At 39.8% G+C, this 20,932-nt stretch overlaps 1 protein-coding gene across 2 annotated transcripts in view; it reads right to left on the bottom strand.

Moving 5' to 3' along the window:
• Window positions 1-19,150, bottom strand: part of STK32B (serine/threonine kinase 32B) — a 162,334-nt gene extending 143,184 nt beyond the window's left edge. Inside the window, exon 1 of one of the 2 annotated variants that reach the window (XM_039551615.1) lies at window positions 19,127-19,150. Coding sequence is in view for 1 of the 2 variants with exons in the window: in XM_039551614.1 (XP_039407548.1) it covers window positions 18,709-18,784 (76 nt within the window). In the remaining variant the exon portion in view is untranslated. Of the gene's footprint in view, window positions 1-18,708; window positions 19,010-19,126 lie in introns of those variants that run through there. The other variant, XM_039551614.1, reaches the window with a different exon arrangement.
• Between the last annotated feature and the right edge of the window lie 1,782 nt (window positions 19,151-20,932).

The following is a 20,932-nucleotide window of genomic DNA, read 5'->3' as shown; positions in this document are numbered from 1 at the left end:
AACATCAGAAACATATGCTTTAGGCCCTATACCATACCAAATTTCTCTCAAAGATCACCTCACTGACACTGTATTTTAGCCCTTTATGATCCTTTTCATATGATGTTATGACAAGAGCACATGATCATCCAGGTAAAAAACTTGTTCTTTGAAAAACTGAGAAGAAAATGAGGCAGTCACAAAGACACCATGTCTGGCACGCTGCAGACAGCAGGAACAGAGGAGATCACAAGCACCCCTTTTGATGGCAGTATGGATGTTTAGACTGGATTAAGCTGATTGTGGCACCTTATTATACACCTACAGTGCTGACTTGGTTGGAAGTCAAGTTTCAAGGGCAGTGCAATGAGATGGTCACCTTCACAGGGAAGTTACAGTGCTTACTAGTACAGAATTTATGTATTTTACTTTAACAGGGATTGTTTTATATCACAGTAGAGATCAAACTCTGATCCCTGCCATGTCAATATATACTGACAGCAATATTTGCATTTTTCCTCACACATAAGTGAGCACAGGCAATAAAGATAAAGAAAAATTTAAAATTACCTGCTCAGCAGGTCTTTTGACTTTGTTGGCGATTCCAAGAAGGCAACCAATTAACTTGATGCAAATAAGTAGGAATAATAATAAGCAACCTATGTCAGAAGATTTAAGCTAATACAGACTAAAGTTCAATTACTATTATTTGAAGGCAAAGTTAATAATTTAAATTAATTAATTTTAAATTGTTTCTTATTAAAAAACAAAAGGAAGGTCAAATATTGCTATCAGAGCTTGGCAGAAGATACAAGGAACATGAAATGTGTGTTATCATTGCAAAAAGTCAGCTGGACAATCTAGTAGGGATCAAGGCCAAATTCATAGCATGTCCTCAGCAGTGCAGTACAAAAGAATGACTATCTGTTTAATGTCACCACAGATGATGTGAGCAGCAAAAAAATTAGCACAGACAATGATATGTTTTAGTTGTCTTTTTTTTGGGATAATGGAAGATCTTCAGAAATCCTGATGATGACTAATGGTACAGGCAATTACCAAGGTGAAGCTCCCTTGACAAATACCTAAGATTTGAAACAGCAGCAGCTGAGACAGCTTAAAAGGAAAAAGAGACAAAATATGACAGTGGCAAGCATGAATGGAAGATAACACTGCAAAAAGTCAATTAAATTTATAATAATTCCTATCCCAAGATACCATCAACTGAAAGGCAAGTTCAGAAAGGGATAGAACTAGCACATAGTGAAGGCACAAAGTGGGAAAGACTCAGACTGTGACTAAGAAGAGAGATACGTGCAGAGCTGACTCTGCAGGGTAACCACAAATGACACTCTTTCAATGCTACTTCCATGCCCATGGAGGTGGAGGGTCACTGATCTGATCAGTCTGAAAATGTGATACCATGGACAGAGAGCGAGAATTTGAATGCTTATGATGGGCTGTCAGCCTAGATGGTCTCGATCGTGTGGGTCAATTTAGTGTAATCCTTCAGCAGCATAATTTTAAAGCAGACCTTTTCAACATCTCATTACCCTCTGTTATGATGTCTGGTTAAACATCCATCAGCTGAGCTTAAAAAACCCCAAACAATTGGACTCCAAAGACATGGGCTTTTACTGTTAGATTTAACAGAAAAGTGAAAGGAATTTGGAGTGCCAAATCTACCACTCTTTTTCAACAAAGAGCAAATAGTAACAAATTGTTGTGAAAAGCCTGTAGCGGCTGTCAGGGGTTTTACATATTGATGTATGACTCAGTGCTAGGAAAAATAACCATCAGAGGTCAGGTGTTCCTCTGGATAGACTGAAATATGGTAACAATCCTCACCTTTGCTAAATAACAGATATTGATGTCTGGAAATGACCAGAGCCTGGTTAACACAATCCTGAAGCTCAGAAAAGATTTGCTAGTAGTTGAAAATAACACACAGTGTGGTAGGTATGTTCACTTCTTGCACACAGGATTTGGTTTGACTGGTCACATGAAGGTGGCCACATAAAAATGGCCACATCATTCCATGATTCTGTGAAAGAACACAAGTCTCTCCATATTTAGACTGGCACTGAAACTATGTGACATGAATAACTGCCATTATTAGGTTATTATTAGGTTTGATGCATTGGCTAACAATGAAACTGCTTTAAGTCCATAGTCCTGACCTCACTGTCACACAGAAATGACCAGGATTTAGTCAGGCAGTGTCAAATCTTCAGTATAACCATAGGTTAGTTTATCATAACAAAGCTGATTTGTCTGCTTCTACATTCTGTTAGCATATAATCAGGTAACCTATTTTCCAGTAGAAAGGTTTCTTTTCATTGACTCACTTGGCTTAGTGGAAAGTAATTGGAACTTCTCATCCATGTATCCTATTATAACCAGCAATTTATAGAATTTTACTATTATAAACTCACAAGTCAGTGAATTATTTTTATTTTAAGACCAGTGAAAGTGTCAATTAAAGATCCCTTTTTGTGGCAATGAAAACAGTTTTGTTTTGTGACAGGACAGAGATTTGGTTCTGATAACTTAATAGCACCACTGGAAACATCAGAAGTCATCAAGGAACAATTGAATTGATGTACTGGACCTTATCACAGCCAGTGAATAGCAGGGAAGCCTCTGTGAGTCTTCATGATTTTCATAGCTCTTTCAAAAGACATTGACATTGAAACTAAGGAGAAAAGTCCCAGGACCTGCTCCAATGCAAAATTTAAGACTTTTGGTAAGTGAAAAAACATTTGTTTTTGTTGAGAAAAGAGAGTTTCTGATTGACCATGTTGTTCACTTATGGATGAGCTGACAGGAACAATCTCTGAAATCATTGCAAAGAGAAACAGGTTGACAGGTATAAGAAGCAGAAAAGATACTCCTTGTGAAAATGTATTGCTACAATATAGAAAATCTAAATTTCACTTTACTGTAATAGACTTCCCTGTGAGATCAGGATACACATAATAGATTATGAAGCATTCTTTTCAGCTGGAAAGTGGGAATATTCACCTCCCTCAGAGTTTCTATGAAAATAACCTCATTAATAACTGACCTGGAAGGCTCTCTGAGGGAAGTTGCTATGGGAATAAAATGTCAAATATCAGTTTACCAAACTCTTTTCTCCTGCAATAAAATTTATCAGAGTGATCCCCAGGTGAAGGAAAATTCTTTAAGTGAAGTTAACAACAAAATCCTCAGTGAGACATCCATCAATCTTATCCATGCAAAGGTCTCTGTAATTCCAAACATGCCAGGGGAAGCAAATAAACCTCTTTGCTCTTGGCTCCTGGGGGTAGTGGCTCTGAAAGCACTGTTCTTGCAGATCAGGATTTCACAAAATGAGTCTTGGTGCTATGTTAATGGGAGGTTGGGGACCCATGTGAAGAGGATTTTACTCAAACATCTAGAGAACACCTTCAAACACCTTCACCTATGAGTTGTTCTCTTTTTCTTCTAAATTCAGAACCCAAAACTTGAGGAGTCTCTCTCCAGAACCGAATCTTGAATTATCTCTTCTATTTTTAACCACAACTACAAATTAAATACTTGGGGTGAGTAAGGACAGTAAAGAGACAGAATGATTCCCATTTCAATTGGGATTGCCTCCCATTTAGTGATTTTAACTCAAACCATCACCTTGGGCTTCAAACAAATGGTGCCAGTTCTAAGTTGCAGCAGAAGTGTGCCTGAAGTGTCCCTGCCTGCTCCAGCTGCACAGTGGCACATCCCAGCAATAACCTGGGCCGTGGCTGTAGGACCCAGCTGCACGCAGCAAGGTTGCACAGCAGTAGCTGAGGGATTGTGAACAGGAAAATCTGCTTCTCATCATGGAAAAAGGCAGTATTTAATTAAATTAAGTGCATATAGAGAGTACCTTTAAGGGCCAGATCTCCAGCAGAGGAGAATTAAAGAAAATTTCAAGTATTCCGTTACTGCCTGGCCACAAAGTAGCACCTCAGAGTCCAGTGGATGCTAGATACCTCATAAACTGGCCAGACTTCTATTGACTGTTTAAGTAAAAGACACAACATACTTTTAAGAGGACTGAGCTCCATTAATTCCATCTGTTAGCCTACCCATAGTTATCCATCCTCCATAGTTATATGACTTTCACTATGTACTTCAGCACTCAAGTTGCATTTTATTCATAGGTCTTGTAAATTTTTTAAACTAAGTTATACTTCTTAAAAAAATAATAAAATCCATTTTAGACATGGAACCTCAAATCCCAACCTCTGAGGTTGTAAAGGGACTGACCTCAACTCAGCTTAACATTTCTGATTTTTATAGTCATCTGGAGCCAGGAAGAGGCTTCTTTTTGATTCTAGCTAGGGTTCTCAATATTTCACTGTGTGAATCATCTACTTGCGTAAGAATCACTCCACTTTCTCTGCAATTTTGGAGGAAAGCAGGTCTCACAAAGGTTTTTTTTTTACCAACATGCTCCAGTCTAAACTGTTGTTGATCAAACGTGATCAATGTTTTCCGACTTCATCTGAGCTGTTAGTTAACACCTTTGTATACATCACTTTTTGTGGATGTTTCTCTTCAGGATGGCATAGAAAGGGTAGGGAAAAAAACCTGATAATAACAGCTCTATTTAATTGATAAAAAACTTCCATAATTTCAGTGCAATGCATATGTCTTCATCTCAGTGTTTACAGATAAATATTTGATGATGGAATGTGTAGTTTTTCTACAGAGACTGAAAAAGATGGGTTGACTGCTGTACATAAAATGACCACCTAACTGCAGAAGTTTTTTTTACTTGGAGCTGATGATTTATTCTCTCATCATTGTGCTTCTTACCTCTGGGAAATTCTTGTATATTTATTTACAAGTTATTTATAAGTATGCTTATTTACAGTCCACAAGCAATTACACCAAAGCTGATAGGACCATTCATTGTAGGAAACAGTAAATATGAATAAAGAAAGTAGGCACTTTATCTTATCTATCCACTGCTAAGATTAGGAGTTGCCCTTGTTTCTGTTGGAATAGAGTTAATTTTCTTAGTATCTCGTATAGTGTTATTATTATTATTGTCATCGTTATTATAATTTACTTTATAGCAGTTATATTCTTATCTCAACCTACATGTTTTGCCTTTTTCTGATTCTCCTCTCTATCCAACTGGGAAGGGGCGCAGAGTGAGCAAGCAGATGTGTGGTACTTAGTTGCCAGCTGGGATTAAAACCACAACAGAAATGAAATATTAAAGACTTCAAGCAAAGCAAACATAGATACACTTATGAAACAAACCAAATCCACCTCAGGTCAGCTGATACAGTGGTGACTGAGGAGAGGAGGAGGACTTCACATCAGCCACAATTCCCAAGTTATGGCTGGGGGTTGGTATTAATAGCAGGAGGTCAGTAGATTCTAAGCCACAACTTAGCTTAGATTTACCTCATATCACCACACAACAGGAAAAAATATAAAGATTTTCCTGTTGGTGGTGCTCACCTGTTGGTGAGCAGGGTGGGTAGTTGACAGATATTAATGGAAAGGACATAAGTTCTAATTTTAACCACAGAAGTTACTAGGTGCAAAGCACAAACAAACAGTGAGCTGCAGAGGATAAAACTGCTCAGTGTAGCAGAAGGCTTGTTAGTCCCTGAAACATTCAGTGGCACTAAATGTGCTTATACCAATTCTGTATAATCACAGAAAAAGAACCTCAAATAAGTTTAATTATAGATATTAGATGAAAATAAATAATGAATACTGGTGACTCAGTTCTAGAGTTCCCTACCCCATACACTGGGTTCGTTTTGATGAGAGTAAAGTATATAAAAGAAATCTATTTATATAGAGAGAAAAAGAGGGACAGAGAGAGACATAATCTCTAAAAATACATGTGTATTTGTATTATATTTTCTTAACTAGAATAAAATGGCAAATCAGTATATCAGAGCTTCTTCTGGCTGTCTATGGAATATAGTATTAAACAACCTTGGCTTCTTCACAGTACAGATTGGGAAGTTTTCAACATAGCAAAAAAAAATTGTGGGGGTTTTTTATTTACAGGTCGTGAAAAGGACTGGAAATCAGCTTTATATCACTAAATACTAGCAGAAACATGATGTATATGACAGTAGTCAGCAATCTTTCTTGGGTGATCTGCTGGGGTGTGTTCTTTTCCAAATTGGAATGTAGCACATCAGGAAGATTTTTACAACATCTGGGACATCCTGTCACTCAAAAATTCAGGATGACATTGATCCACATATGTCTGTGGATCAAAAGATGTATATGATCCACCTAGCGGAGGAAGGTTAGAGGGCTGACAGCAGCTGGTAGTTACTCACAGATATGTGAGTATGATATGCCCAGGGAAGCATTTAAAATTCTCTGCATCTCACAAGTGAGAACCCTGAATGCTGCAATCTTTCCTCTGTAATGGACAGCTACAACAGTGATAGGGCCGCCTTCTATGAATGCATTTAAAATCCGTGACTGTGCCTCATCCAACACCACTGAGACAGACTGATGGCTCCTGGCTTAGGAGCATCAACAACCTGAAGTCAAGGCAGCACTCAGCGTAAGTGCTTGAAACCACTGAAAACACGGCAACCCTTCACTGCCACATATTACTTAATCTTTTCTAAACAGCAGACATAACCTCTCCTCACTCTCACAAAAGTCCTGGGAAAGCCGTTCAGAGAGCAGATGCTATCCTAGCAACAGCTGGAATTTGCCTAGCCACCAGACAAAGCTCCACTTGGATGTCCTGCCTCCCACAGCCACAGCCAACACCTATGAACCTGATTTCCAGTCCTTTTCCCAAACTATAATAGTAAAAAAAAAAGGAAAAAAAGGACAGGACAGACCAGGTGATTGTAAATAATTTTTTTGTTATTTTGAAAGCTGCCCAGGCAGCTTTACTCTAGCTGTTCTCTTCCCCTGTTCACCAACAGAGCGCTCACTAAATCCAAAAGAAAAATTATTGCCCTGCTGAACATTTGGATCAACAGCAAGTGTTAAATACTTTATGACTCCTTTCCAGCAAAATCTCACAGCACTTAGTGCTGACAATTTTGTTCAATAAAGATCAATAAATCCTTCAAGAAAGTATTTCAATACTGAGATTTTTATGGAGAATTTCACACTAAAAATGTTTTTTTCTTTCTAAGGTATTTTCACCTGCTATTATTTTTTTGCACCATAAAACAACCCTAGTTTAATCACTCAGTTTAAAAACTTGAGCAAGAGATCTCAAAGACATGTCACTAGGCAGGAAAAGATGTGGCAATAAGGGCATAATTGGCATGCAGTTACTGAAAAATCACATGCCAAGGCTGGGCAGAGAAGAATCTCATGAATCTGCATAAAACTTCTGTCTAATCTGTTCCTCATGTTACATCCAAATCAACCTCAATAAAAGCTAACTTTGTTTTACAGCAATTCCCCACACAGAAGATTGTACTTCTGTAGTTTTCACATGCTAAAAGAGTCAAATATGAAGCTCGGCTTAAAATAATGACTTTTTCCTACTTCTCAAGACAATCTTCTGATGATCTCTTGTTGTTTGATTCTGTGTAGCAGTTCACAGTGCTTGCCCCAAAAGTATTTGCAGACTTTACAGCTTGGACAAAGATTTATCTAAACCTTACCCCAAAAGGCACAAAATCAATCTTCATAACATAATGTGAAAGCAATCCAGGGGGAAGTGGAAGATTTCCGACAAGTTTCAGAAAGGTGTGAAGGACACTCAGGAGGCTGACAGTGATTTTGTGATTATATTGCATCTTTGTTTTAACAAGGTAGCTAAGAACAGTTCTCATCACTCGGCAAGGGATGTGGAACAATCTCAAAAGGAAATAATAATTACTGGAAGGATTAACTCAGTTTGCATTTTTATGTCCTAAATAAGGAACAGCAGGTGTTCCCTTATCACTGCAAAAATAGGAAAAAGAAGGAAAGTATTTTTTGCCCACTGCAGCAGACTGCCTTGTAGTATATTTGTCTTACTAAATACAATAGTCTTTCTTACACAGAACAGTGCTAGCAATAGAATGATTAAGTCAGTGCTCTATTTTATTCAGTATCATATCAAGCAAAAAATGACAGGGCAGAAAAGTACACCGGTTGTAGAACTTATCCAAATGTTTCTAAATTTGATATTATTTAAAAAAAAAAAAAAAGAAAAAAGAAAGAAAATGAGAAAGAAAGAGTGAATAAACACAAAATCAATAAAATATTACCAGATAGAAGTCAAAAGCACTGATTTAATTCACATTTTGATTCAGATAAACAGACTGTATGGTAGATTTGATGAATATATCTAAAACAGCTTTTTTCAAAATATACCAAAATAGAAAAAGTTTAATGAAGTATAAAATAAAGAAGCGTACTTCAATTTAAAAGGAAAATACCTTTGTCTTTATTATGGAATGAATGAAGCTTAGGTGTCTACCTCGTACTTAGTACCCATATCAGAAAATACAATACAATATTTTTAAGAATGAAAGCATTACAGTATTTGATACTTTTGTGTCAAGACCCGTGACAGCAATCATAGAAAAGAGGTGTAGGAGAAAAACTGATTATAAAGAATCTTCCACTAGTTGTAACAGAAATAAATCATATGCAAAACTGGAAAACAAACCTTGACAGACTGACTACCAGTGAAATAAACTGAAATCACAGAATCATACAGTATTTTAGGTTGGAAAAGACCTTTAAGATCTTTGAGACCAACCATAAACCTAACACTGCCAAGTCCACCACTAAACCATGTCTGTAAGAGCCCAATCTCCAGTAAGCTTTCCTTGCCAGGTTGGAAAATACAGAAACCTGATAGTCTTTAGAAAAGAGGTGGTGAATTAAGAAGACTTTTACAGACATCTTTTTGCAGAGTTCAAATTTCCAGTGATTAAAACCAGAACTGTCCAGTGACCTCACAAATCCTAGTCTGTCCATTCAGACTGTTTCATTTACTCAGTAAAATACACAAGTTGATGAGAGTCAAAGTGGAAGTTAAGGAGTTAGAGATAAGGTCAAACTGAGCATGTGAGAGACTGCATGTAAATAAGTCTTCTAGCTATTGGAGTGGAAAATAACTTATTTGGAAACGAAAGGAAGGAAGTCCTCATTTCTGTGACCCAAAAGTACAACCCTACTAGTATCACTGTTGATGGATATTTGAGGTGAATGCTGACTGCCTAAGGGAATAGACCACTGTATAACATCAGGGTTTTCTTGAGGACAACATGAATACACATCATATGCGGCACTTCCATTGTATTTGTCAGATTTTAGTAACTGAGGAATCTGGGAGGGAAAGCCTGGTAGTATTCGCTAGTGAACAGATGCCTTCTTTCTTTCCTCCAGAAATGTGTGTTTTATAAAGGTACAGTACTATACTGTGGAATATAAATAATATATATTGGCCTAACTATAAAACTGTACTGTATACATGTAATGTAAAATTTAAACAGTATAATGTTAATTTCTAAGAGTTTAAAATTAAATAAAAGGATTTTCCATTAAATACTGTATTAAGGCAATCAGTTCTAGGTCTTGATGAACATATTGATGCTCAACATCCTCTTGTACTGAGAAGGTGTAGGCATCCTGGGCCTCACCAGAGCTCATCTGCAGACACAGTGTGATTTGAACATACATTTCTGATAAAGGAAATAGTTTCCTGTGATCAAGTGCAGCCAAACAAAAAAGTGTTATTTTTCAAAACATTTAATGTATAAGAGACCGAACCCTAGAGAGTAAACCAACTTTGTTCTCCTTTAATCGTAGGAGAAAAAACCCAAGACATTTGCCTGCTCTTTTTCTGCAAAGACCCTGTATTTGCTATTCATGCCAAATTTTGATTGAGTCCAAGGGAACTCAGAGTATGATTTAGTAAAGAAAACAACTTTTATTGATCTCTTCAGTTTTTTATGTTTGTGTAATAATAATCTTTTACTTTTTCCTGTTGCAGGGAAGCTTATATACACACACACATACATGGTGTTCACAGGCACAACAGCAAATTAGGCAACACTCCAACATAGGCCTATGTTAGGCAGTAAGTAATGCCATTCATGGTAATCAATTTAACTAGTTCACTAAAATAAGTAGAACTGTGCTCAGGAGAGATCACACCCTCTGATGTGCACACTGCTTACTACTGCTGCTCTTCCCATCCAAAATGTCCAGGCTTTTCCTGCTGAGTTTGGTGGGTGTTCTGTATATTTTGTTCCTTTCCCTCACATGTTTTACATGATAGGATGCTGTGGAGCTCCTCTACCAGACTGAACTAGAAGCTGTCCTTTTTAATTGAATATTCTCTCAGAAATTTTTGCTTTGTATTGATTGATCTCAGTAGCAACCTATTCTCTTCTACACCTTTCCCATCATCTCAGCATTAGCTCACTCTGGCTAAGTCAAAATGTTGTGAAACCTCCAAAATAACTTGACAATCTCTCCTCTATTCCATCCTTCAGTGCTTAGTCACAGGTGTCACAGCCCACCAGGTTTTGCTTTAGGAAGGTTTCGCCTTCTGCCTCCCCAAGCTTGCTTTTTAATGAGAAAGCTAGAAAAGAGTGAGTCTTGTGCTTGGCCAACAAAACCCTGCCTTCTTTGGTTTTATGCCCACATTCAGAAGATACTGTACAAAGACAGTTCTGGTGAGACTGGACCTACTTTCTCTGAGTATCTATGAGCAAGATCATAATTCCTTACTATGCGTTTTTTCCCAAAAATTTTCTTGGCCATTTTCTAATTCAGTCAGGTACAACATTTGATTCCAGGCTGAACTTCACTCATTGGACAGTGTGATACCCAAGGTACACAAAAAACTGCTTCCCTCCCTAGAAGCTACTGCTGGCTTTGTAGCCCACATTCACACATTCACATCAAGGAATTCTTTCACTTTTATGCCAAGTGCTATCCATGACTCAGTGTCTGTCACACTGGAGCCAGGTGGGAGGAAGTAGATGTGTTCCCCCTTGTTCTATGGGAAACTGTCAGAACTTTTGAACTCTCCTAGAAGTGAAGCCAGTATTGAGGAGTAGAGTCAGTTTAACATCTCTGTACATTTGAAAACCATTAGCCCTGGGATAAAACCAAATATTTACTTCTCAGATTGCCACACCTTCCACCATTCAACTTTTCCAGTCCTTCAGAACCCACCTGCTCTTTGGCACAGAAAACATCAGCAGCACAGCTGAAGCAGCAGAGCCTTTTCACTGCAAGCAACAGCTGTGGGCAGGGACAGGAGACAATGTCTGAATTTGTGAAGGAGGGATTGTAAAAGCAATGGTGTTGAGATTGAGACAATAATCTTGTTTTCTCAGAGTTTATTTCATAATCAGAATTTTCCCTGATCTTGAATAGGAGTCTCTGAGCTTACCTTGCTTGATGCTTGGTTAGCTTTGAATTATTTATACTTAGTTATACACAAAAAGCCTATCTTGATATGCAGGCACGCTACTGACACATATTGCAACATGGATAAAATGTTACCTCTGTGAGCATGTCCTCTATAACAAGTCAACAAGAAATTCCTTAACAGTCTTAGACATAGGTGTCATGCCAACCACTTTGCAAATTTTAGAAGTCTACAAAAGCAGCAACAAAGACTTACATTATGCCTTTTTTTAAGATGGAGGTCCTGACAAGGATGTTTCCACCAAAGCAGAAAACTAAATTGGAATTGTAGTAAATATTATTAGGAAGGATCTTGAAAATTTATCTGGTCCACTTCTAAGATATTGCTGGCAGAGATTTTGTTGAATCTGGATCATGTAAAGTAAAGTAGAATTGGCAAATACTGCCCCTGGAAAGGATCTTTGTTCTAATCCTGACAGTGTGAGGTAAATCTGATATTGCACAACATTTTTAGGACATTCAAATGGTGGAACAGAGATGCAGCTCATTTGAGATAGCAAGAAGCTAAGGTGAAAGTGCCAGATCCATCTTCTTTAGAGTTCTCTGTAAAAAAGGGAAAACTGATACAGTACCAAACTTCACCTACAATTATCAGTGTCTGAAGAGGTCCACATTATTTGTGTGCATAGCACCAAAGCCTGAGTCACGAAGACGAGGGCTGATGGTGATTGCAATGTCACGATACTCCTTCTGAACCTCCTTCAGCACAGACCATGTAAACTGTCAACAGCAGTTTGGTAGTTGGTACCTTTGTGGCTGCCTGAAATTATCATATTGTTCTCCTGTGCTCTCCTTCCCATCTATATTCTCCTACTGTCTCATATCATGCTGTAAGTGTAAACTCAACACTGATCTGTTTTGTGCTGTGATTATACAGACACTGGTATTAGGGTTTCCAAAGTGTTTTGCACTACCCATAATGATGACTTCCTGTCTAAAGTTCAATAAATAGAAAATGAAATTGTATAAAATTCAACATGGTCATAAAACAAGTAAAAAAATATACAATGGTCTGGATCTAATTTATCTAAAACATTGATATTCCACATAAAATAATGCCTTTGACAGCTGTGGCTTTCAACAGAACTGCCTTTGAGCAGTTTTTAAATCACATTGTGGTATTCTTATCCAACTGAGTTCTAAAGGCAACTGGAATATTCATCTTTGCAAAGAAAAAATTAAAATGCAATGTAACACACCATAGAACTTCCAAGAACAAAGTAAAAATCCAGCAGAAATATTGATCCCACATGATGTTTGCTACTTTCTCTAACAGAAGGTATTTAGATGCCAAAATCTTTATTTAAGTGTTCTTTAGGGCTGTATTTTATGGAACAAGTAGTTTGAAGGAGTGTGTTATTATCTCGTGATTCAAGTTGAGTGCAGCAGCTCTGTGACTGCATCAGGCGTTATCCATTACAGCTCTGTGGCAGCAGGATGATGAGCACTATCATATCACTGACAATAAGTGGACACTGCATACTCTGTTCTCAATCTGACTCATTTTGACATTTAACCACTGCTTTAAATTGGTTCCAAGCAAAACTCATTTGTCATTTTTCCCTATGTCACTTTACAGTTCTTCAGCTTTCACAGCCCTTACATACAAACTCAGCCATTATGCTCAGAATTTAACTACCTGAATCCATACTAATTGCAGGCATTTTTCTTGGGCTCTGCATCTGGGTCTTAGGCTTTTAGTACAAGTCTTTCAGCAGATGGACATTTAATAATGATGTTTTCTGGCACTCACCAACAATTTCAAATCCTTCATTTAAGATGAAGGCTTTTCTAAAGAGGAGAGGTAGAAATCAATTTTGAATTACATCTTCAAATTGGAAGTTTAACTCCAGAGAATGGATGCTATATTCTCTAGTATGTAAGATTTCCATTGAGCTCTGTAGTTATGACACTACAGCAGAACAAAGCCTTATGACCCAGGCAAGGAAGTGGGACTTCAGCACTTCCTTGAGGTAGATACACGAGCACTGAAGTGAAACAGGTTCCGGCCACAGAGAATAAGCCAAGGTATGTTGCTGTGCCTCATTTCCCACACACAAGACTACACTACTGAGGCACAGCCTGTCACAATGATCTCCACAGAGGGGTGTTCAAGCTCTACAACTTCAGGATGCTCAGTGAAAGGCTCTTTGGAAATACATATTTACTTTAAATGTAAAGTCATGTACTACAAAAATAAAAACAAGCTCTTTAAAGGTTCAGTACACTTATTTCTAAAAGTAACTGTACCAAAGCTGCCTTTTTGAGCCCCAAATAATCAAATACAACTGCCAGTTGTATACAAATACAACTGTTGGCAGAACCAGCTTCTAACACTTTGTTTCTTATCCTTTCGTCTGTATCTTCCACCACAATGTAGGCAAATACATTATTCCTGTTTGATAGTACTAATATCTCTTCTGAGTCAGCTCCTTTCTAAATTACTCTTTTCGACTATTTCATTTACACATTTTGAATATGATTGAAATTTTAACTGAACATAGTCAAGCAAATCCACCATGAAAGACACTCTTCACAGACACTAGTTTGTTAATATATTCATTACTTGTGATATTTACTGAGAATTTGCAAGGAACATTTACCTATGGTGACTATTACCCTTACTCTTCTATTTCCATTCTTGTGAACATATTGCTGTTTCTGAAGAGTTGAACATGAGGAAAAATTTACTTCTTTGCTCTCCTGATATCAGTACTGGATATATGTATTCAGGAGAGGGTAGTTATGAGAACAGGAAACATTCAAGGTGAAGAGAGTCAGGTTCCTGTGCCTTGGTAGTATTAACCAAAATAAAACTGTTTTCCTTTTACCTGAATTGATTACACAATTTGGGTAGTACCTGGCTTAAAATGCTTTTTAAATGTCTGAAAAAATGTAGTTACACACAATATAAGTATCTAGCTTTGGTAAGAGGTAGTGATGTTGCACAACACCAGACCTAATTCTCTATCCAACCTATACAGCAATAAAAATCAAGAAATGAAACATATTTTTCTATATCATTAGCTGAGTGCAAGGTCTAGGCAAACAAAGGGCTCTGTTCCCTGGATTATTCCTAGCTGGTTTTGTGCTTTAACCCAGGCTAAGAAGAAAAAATGATATTAATACAGCATGGTTTTACCAGAAGTTTTTTGCACATGAGTAACCAGACATTTCTCCTTGATGACAAACTTATTTTGTAAATGATAGAGTTGGCTTAAAATTAATTTTTCTCAGTTTCAGTGGAATGATAAGTAAGAAAGTATAAGGAAAGCTGAATATGGTAAGGGATTAACTGGCAAAATGCAAGGTGGACATCTGTGTTGGTTTTGGCTGGAATAGAATTAATTTTCTTCACAGCAGCTAGCATGGGGCTCTGTTTGGGATTTGTGCTGGAAACAGTGCTGATAACTCAGGTATGTTTTAGCTATTGCTGAGCAGCTCTTCCTCAGATTCAAGGCCTTTTCCATCCATCATCCCATCCCACCAGTGAGGAGGCTGGGGGTGCACAAGGAGCTGGGAGGGGACACAGCCAGAAGAGCTGACCACAACTGACCCAGGGACATCCCACACTATATGGCTTCGTGCTCAGGATATAAAGCTGGGTGAAGAAGAAGGAAGAGGGAAACATTCAGTGTGATGGCATTTGTCTTCCCAAGTCACCATCACATGTGATGGGCCCTGCTCTCCTGGGTGTGGCTGAACACCTACCTGCCCCTGGGAAGCAGTGAATTAATTACTTGTTTTGCACTGTGTTTGTGTGCACAGCTTTTGTTTTCCCTATTAAACTCTCTTTATCTCAACCCACGAACTTTCTCACTTTTATTCTTCCAATTCTCTCCCTCATCCCACTTGGGGGGAGTGAGCAAGTGGCTGTATGGGGCTGAGTGAGTTGCTGGTTGGGGTTAAACCATGACAGTAACACTGGAAAAAGTATTATTTAGAAGTGGGAATTATGAGGTTGGCAGGGGTTAACAGCAAAGAAGATCAAGTCTGGATATGATCCAGCTGAATACTTACATGAAGTGTTCAGTGGTCTTGATAACTGGGATGGAGCTGATCAGAGTGGTGATAATTTAAAACACTGGATAAAGAAGAATCAGAGTGTTGCAAGGAAAGAAGTGAGTGATCATCTTTGAGACTATGAATAATAGAAATGGACCAAAATTCAGTCCTGCAAAAGGCCATGTACAGAGGAACATCAAGAATTTCTAATGTAGATTGGAGTTCATCAATGGAAATTACTGAGCAGGGCACTGACCACAGGGTGACAGAACTATCCACATGGTATGTCCATGAAAATGGCATATGTAGTCAGTTATAGGCTGTACTAGAAGTTATTTCCAGTAGACAACAGGATGTATTTTTCCAACACAAGGTCCTGGTGAAAACTACAGTTCTGTGTGTAATTTGGGTTATCTGTGTGAAACCAAGACAGGTTCAAATGCAGACAGATGCAGGGCACAGCAAACGAGAAAGCAGTAGAAATAGTAGAAAAATAGAAGAGGTTTGCCTACAAACCAAAGAGTGAGAGGGGACATTTTTGCTGTCTGTCAAAGCCCCAGAGTAATCCTGGAGGGGGGAGAGCATTTTAAACTAACAAAAACTTGAAATAAACACAACTCTTATAAATAGGTTTAAGAAACATTTAGTCAGGAAAACAGATGTTTCTAACCATTCAAAGAGAGACATTCTGTAAGATCCTGATAATAAAAATGGAACACAGAGAACTAATGTAGCTGGTAAAAATGGTATGCATTATAGCCTTCAAAAAGATTAGTGTATGGAAATGATGTGTTATACTGTCTGTAATAACTGGGGACTAACAGCATGCAGTTCAGGCCTCTGATTCTCTAGAATAATTTTTCTATTATCCTGAGCATGGTGGGGAGTCTACATATGACTTACAGTTTTTAGATCTACTTGATGGATCAGCACCTCTTCTCATCAGAAAGCAGGAGTTGTAACTCTGGAACAGACACCCTGTAGGCTTGTCAGGCAGCACCTGGGTGCTCTTCACACACTATTTCCATACATTTATTTGTTAAGTAATACACTGAGTAAGTAACTTTTTTCTACGATTTACAGAGTGACATTACATTGTTTTAAACCTTTTCTTCAAAAATTCATGTTTTATTCTACATCCATCATTAATGTGTATGGATATAAAATGACAATACTTTATTCTGCTCATTTTTATAATTTTAAGAGGCAGCTGTGATGTTATACACAGTACACGAAATAGCTTATTTTCTACTATTCCTACATCTTCATGCACAATTTACTGATTCGAGTTCTCTCTGAATTGTCATTCTTGAGCAAAATTATACCATCTCAAGAAACAAATCCACTTTCTCTTGTTATACTTTCTCTTTAGCTTTTTTTGTTTTTAAATTACACATTGAGTGCAATATTGTGGGAAATGGTGACTTTTTTAGCTACTAGTGGGAATATGAAAAAAACAGCTTCATTTTGCATTAAATTCTGTAAGATACTTTTTCAAAGAGGAGATATTTCCCCATATTGTTTAGGTACTTGGGAAAATGCCATCCTGAACAATATTTTGTAAGTAGTATTGGAAACTGGTTATTGTTTCAAAAGCAATGGACTCTTCTGAACTAGACAGTTGTGCCAAGCAAAATATCTTAAGAGGAATAAAAGATTATGTTAGGAACATTCATAATGGGGAAAACCACCTCAGAACAAAACAAAACCATGCAAAGAATAAATAATGACCTAATAGAAATCCATAAATACTTCATGTGCTTTTTTTATTAGCTGTTAATAATGGCTGCATTACAGAAACATGTTCCTGATGGAAAGGGAACTAAGTGGGATGAAGGCATCTCTGCAATAATTTACTATTGGACTTTGTTCATTTTGTTTAAAAATTGACCACACTTTTGTATCATGGAAAAAAAAAGTAAGGTGGTAATAATTAATGGAAACTGCTAACTCAGGAGAGCCCAATTAAAAGTCTTCAAAGGCAGGAGCATGGGTGTCCTTTTACCTTAGGGTGTCTAGACAGCATGCTTTCACTCTGGAGTATTTCTCAGTGAGTTACCTCGAGGTTTACAACACCAATTGTGCATGGTCGAGACTTTACCTGGGGGGAGGTGTGGGGGACTCTTTCTCATTTGTATGTTTACACAGCATGACCCATGGTAAAAGTCTGAAATTTTAAATCAGTGCAAGAAAATGACAGCTATGGCTCCACAATACACAAATGGTAAATAATCGGTCCCACTCCCCACACAAACAATGGAATGTTGTAAACCACACCTCACCAAGCTTTACCAAGGAATAGGGAATGGTAATCTTGTCTTAATGTATGTAAAGTGCTTAAAAGGGTGAATATATCTTTACTTGCATTTTAGACATTTCCCCCCTACTAGCAAAACAATACAAATATCTCCATGTGCCCTGAACATACATGTTTTTGACTTGTTAAGAAACCCAGGAAGCCAAAACAATGTGAGTCTATTAAGGCATAATCACTTCCTAAAAAATATATATTGGGAACTTCTAGAGAAGGAATACGCTCAAAATTAAGCACCCATTGCCTGGATAGGCAGCAACATCTATTCCATAAGTAACATTAAAAACATTTCTATGTTCATATACAAATATCTGCTTTCTAAGAGTGCCGTGTTCTCTCTGCTTCAAGACCCAAAATTTTTTAAATTGAAATGCATTCACATAATTCCAATTAATTACAGTCTACATTGGAAAATGACACTGAAATGCATAAAGAGAAAAGAAACACCACATTTTAGGCAAACTTTTGCATTGCCTTCCAAAAACTTTACAAGACACACTTTCTTATGACATATTATCTAGGCAGGGAGTAGAAACTCAGAGTAAGAAAACAAGCTAAAAAAAGTTTCAGAAAGTATAGGTGATGGAAGAAGTCTAGAGTAAGAGAGACATCGCCATTTAAAACAGGCAGGTGGGCAAAGAGAGAACCATACACAAAAACAAAAATGTGGGCATCCATCTCCAAAACGATGCCCATTCATAAACGCAGGTATGAAGTTACCTGCCATGTGCTTCAACCCCAGCTGACGATGTGCTAGACTTGAGCCTGTGCCTAAAAGCAGCCACCCACTCTCTCGGTGTGGATGGCTGGACAAAGGCGGGCTCTGCCGCTGCTGCCCCGGGCAGCGCACCCGCAGCTGGCAGCCCGCGGGAGGACCTGCGCCCGCGGCTCCCGCACGGAGCGGGCCCGGACCCCGCACGGCCAGAGGCGCCGCGGCCCCGGAGCAGCCCGGCGGGGCCGGGCGGGGCGCGGTTCGGTACCGCGGACAGCTCCGCACTCACCGTCCTCGTTCTCGTCGAAGACGGGCGCCCTGTGGGAGTGGCCGCCCCCCATGTTAGTCCGCGGCCGGCTCCGCATCCCCCGCCGCCAGCATCCCGCGGAGCGCGCCGGCGGCACCCCGGCGACGGGGCAGCTGCCCGCCCGCCGCCTGCCCGGCCCCGGCTCCGGCCCCGGCCCGGCCCGGCCGGGGGAACCTCCGCAGGGCTAGCAGTCACCCTGCGACATGAAAGCGATCCGTCTGCCCCTGGCAGAGACCGCTGCTGGCTGGAGCGCACCGACTTGGCCCTTCTCTCATCGCGGAGGGGCAGGGGAGGGAGGGAGTTAGGGGAGGAGGGAGGGATGGAGGGGGGGAAGGGGGGAGGGAGGAGGCGGAGGTCCTGCTGCTGGTGGCTTTTGGTAAGCGGTAAAAGCTGGATCTACCTGGATCCTCCCGGATCCTCCCTCCTCCGCTTTTCCTCCTCCGAGACCTCCACAGGGGAACGCGGAACCCCCGCTCCCGCCCCGGCAGCGGGGCTGGCCCCGCGCCCTGCCCTGCCCGCCGCCCTGGCGGCGATGTCTGATGGGGAGCGGGTGCAGAGCTGCTCCTGCCGCCCGGCCGGGCTGGCGGCACCGGCCGCCCAGGGCTCCCGAGGCGCGGGAGAGGCAGGAAGGTGAACGCTGCCCTGGCTCCAGATGGGTTTTGTTTTGCCTCCCGACTGGGAGGGCGCGTTCATGCCCGGCAGCCCGGAGGGACGCGGCCGGCTGACCGAAGTTCGCTGAGTTTACAAAGTGGCAGAAAGAAGCAAAGGGAGCTGCTCCCGGCCGCTCGCTCCCCCGGCGGGGCGGCCCCGCCAGGCCCGGCCGGAGCGGGCGCGGCGCGGGCAGCCCGGCCCCGCAGCGCCACCTGCCGCCCGCAGCGGGCAGCCCCGGCGCAGGGGCGGCTCCGGTGGTCCGGGCGTGCGGCTCCTGCAGAGATGTGTGTGTGTGTGTGTGTGTGTGTGTGGACATGGACACGTATAAATGCGTACACATACACATGTGTACACCTGTGCATCTGGAAATCACTCCCCTGTAAAAGTGCATTGGGGAAAATTGCCAGCACCGGTAAGGGATAACACGGATCACCTGCCATGTAGTAAGCAGTAAGGGCTTTCTAGGCTTGCTATTCTATAGACAGAAATAGCTGTATCACTCCCTTACAAAAATCCTACCGTTAGCAACTTTTGAGGTGAAGTAGAAACAATTGCGTTTGGCACTTCCTCCAAAGGGAAACAGATAAAAAAAATAAATATCCACATTATTATTGTATCCAGGTCAAAGCCTTTGCAGTTCCTGTAGGGGAAACCTGCAGACAAAAAAAAAAAAAAAAAAAAAAAAAGAAAATCAAATGGAAGTTGCATTTTTGGCTTCTTCACTGTTACGTGGGGAGAAGAGGGAGAAGGAATTGGAGATTGAAGCCAGGGTATATGTATTTCCTTATACACAGGCAGAGAGACTTTAATGTTCTCCTGTAATGTTTACCACCCTTCTTTCAGTATAGCTGTTTAGAAATGCCCAAGAACAAATACTACATAAAGCAGAACTTTCAGTCTCTTTGCTTATGATTTTTACCTGGCTTAGTTTCTTTCGTCACCTGTCTTTGAACCCAATATAATGCTGCTATAACCTTTCTGGGAAAGGCTGATCAGACTTAAATGAAGTGGGTAAGACCCTCTACTGTGTGGCTAAGAGCTTAGAGCTTGCAGCAGCTACAAACCCAGAAAACTGATAAATTCAGACATGGTGATATTTTTTCCATAAGAAGGCATGGACAGATTGTATCACCTGCTGATCTCCTTTACTTAAATTATTTGGTTTGCCGTTATTTCCATATGAAAGCATCTGCAGAATAGGGAAGCTTTCAAAACTTTGACCAATGACTGTTCTTCTAAAACGTAGTCTGGAAAGCATGACTTACTCTTTGTTATTCTTTTGTTTATTACTCACCCATTCAAAGATTCAGTCATCCAGTCAAAAGCAGAAGTAATATCATGTTACTGAGGTTATATTCTTTCAGTCAGAAGAGAGTAATAGTATTTAGAAATCACAGACCTTCAGCTCTCTTTTGGGTTAACTAGCCAACACAGTGCTTTATGTTAATTCATTTTCTTTGGCAGGACCAAGCATGCCTGCACTTAGAGTTTAACACATTTCAACTGATAAGAGTTACCTTCTGCCTGAGCTAAGGGCTTACATCCAGTCAACCTA

This window comes from Corvus cornix, chromosome 4 (assembly GCF_000738735.6).
Source record: "Corvus cornix cornix isolate S_Up_H32 chromosome 4, ASM73873v5, whole genome shotgun sequence".
In the NCBI taxonomy this organism is placed as follows: domain Eukaryota; kingdom Metazoa; phylum Chordata; class Aves; order Passeriformes; family Corvidae; genus Corvus; species Corvus cornix.
This window is presented reverse-complemented; position numbering and strand designations above follow the sequence as displayed.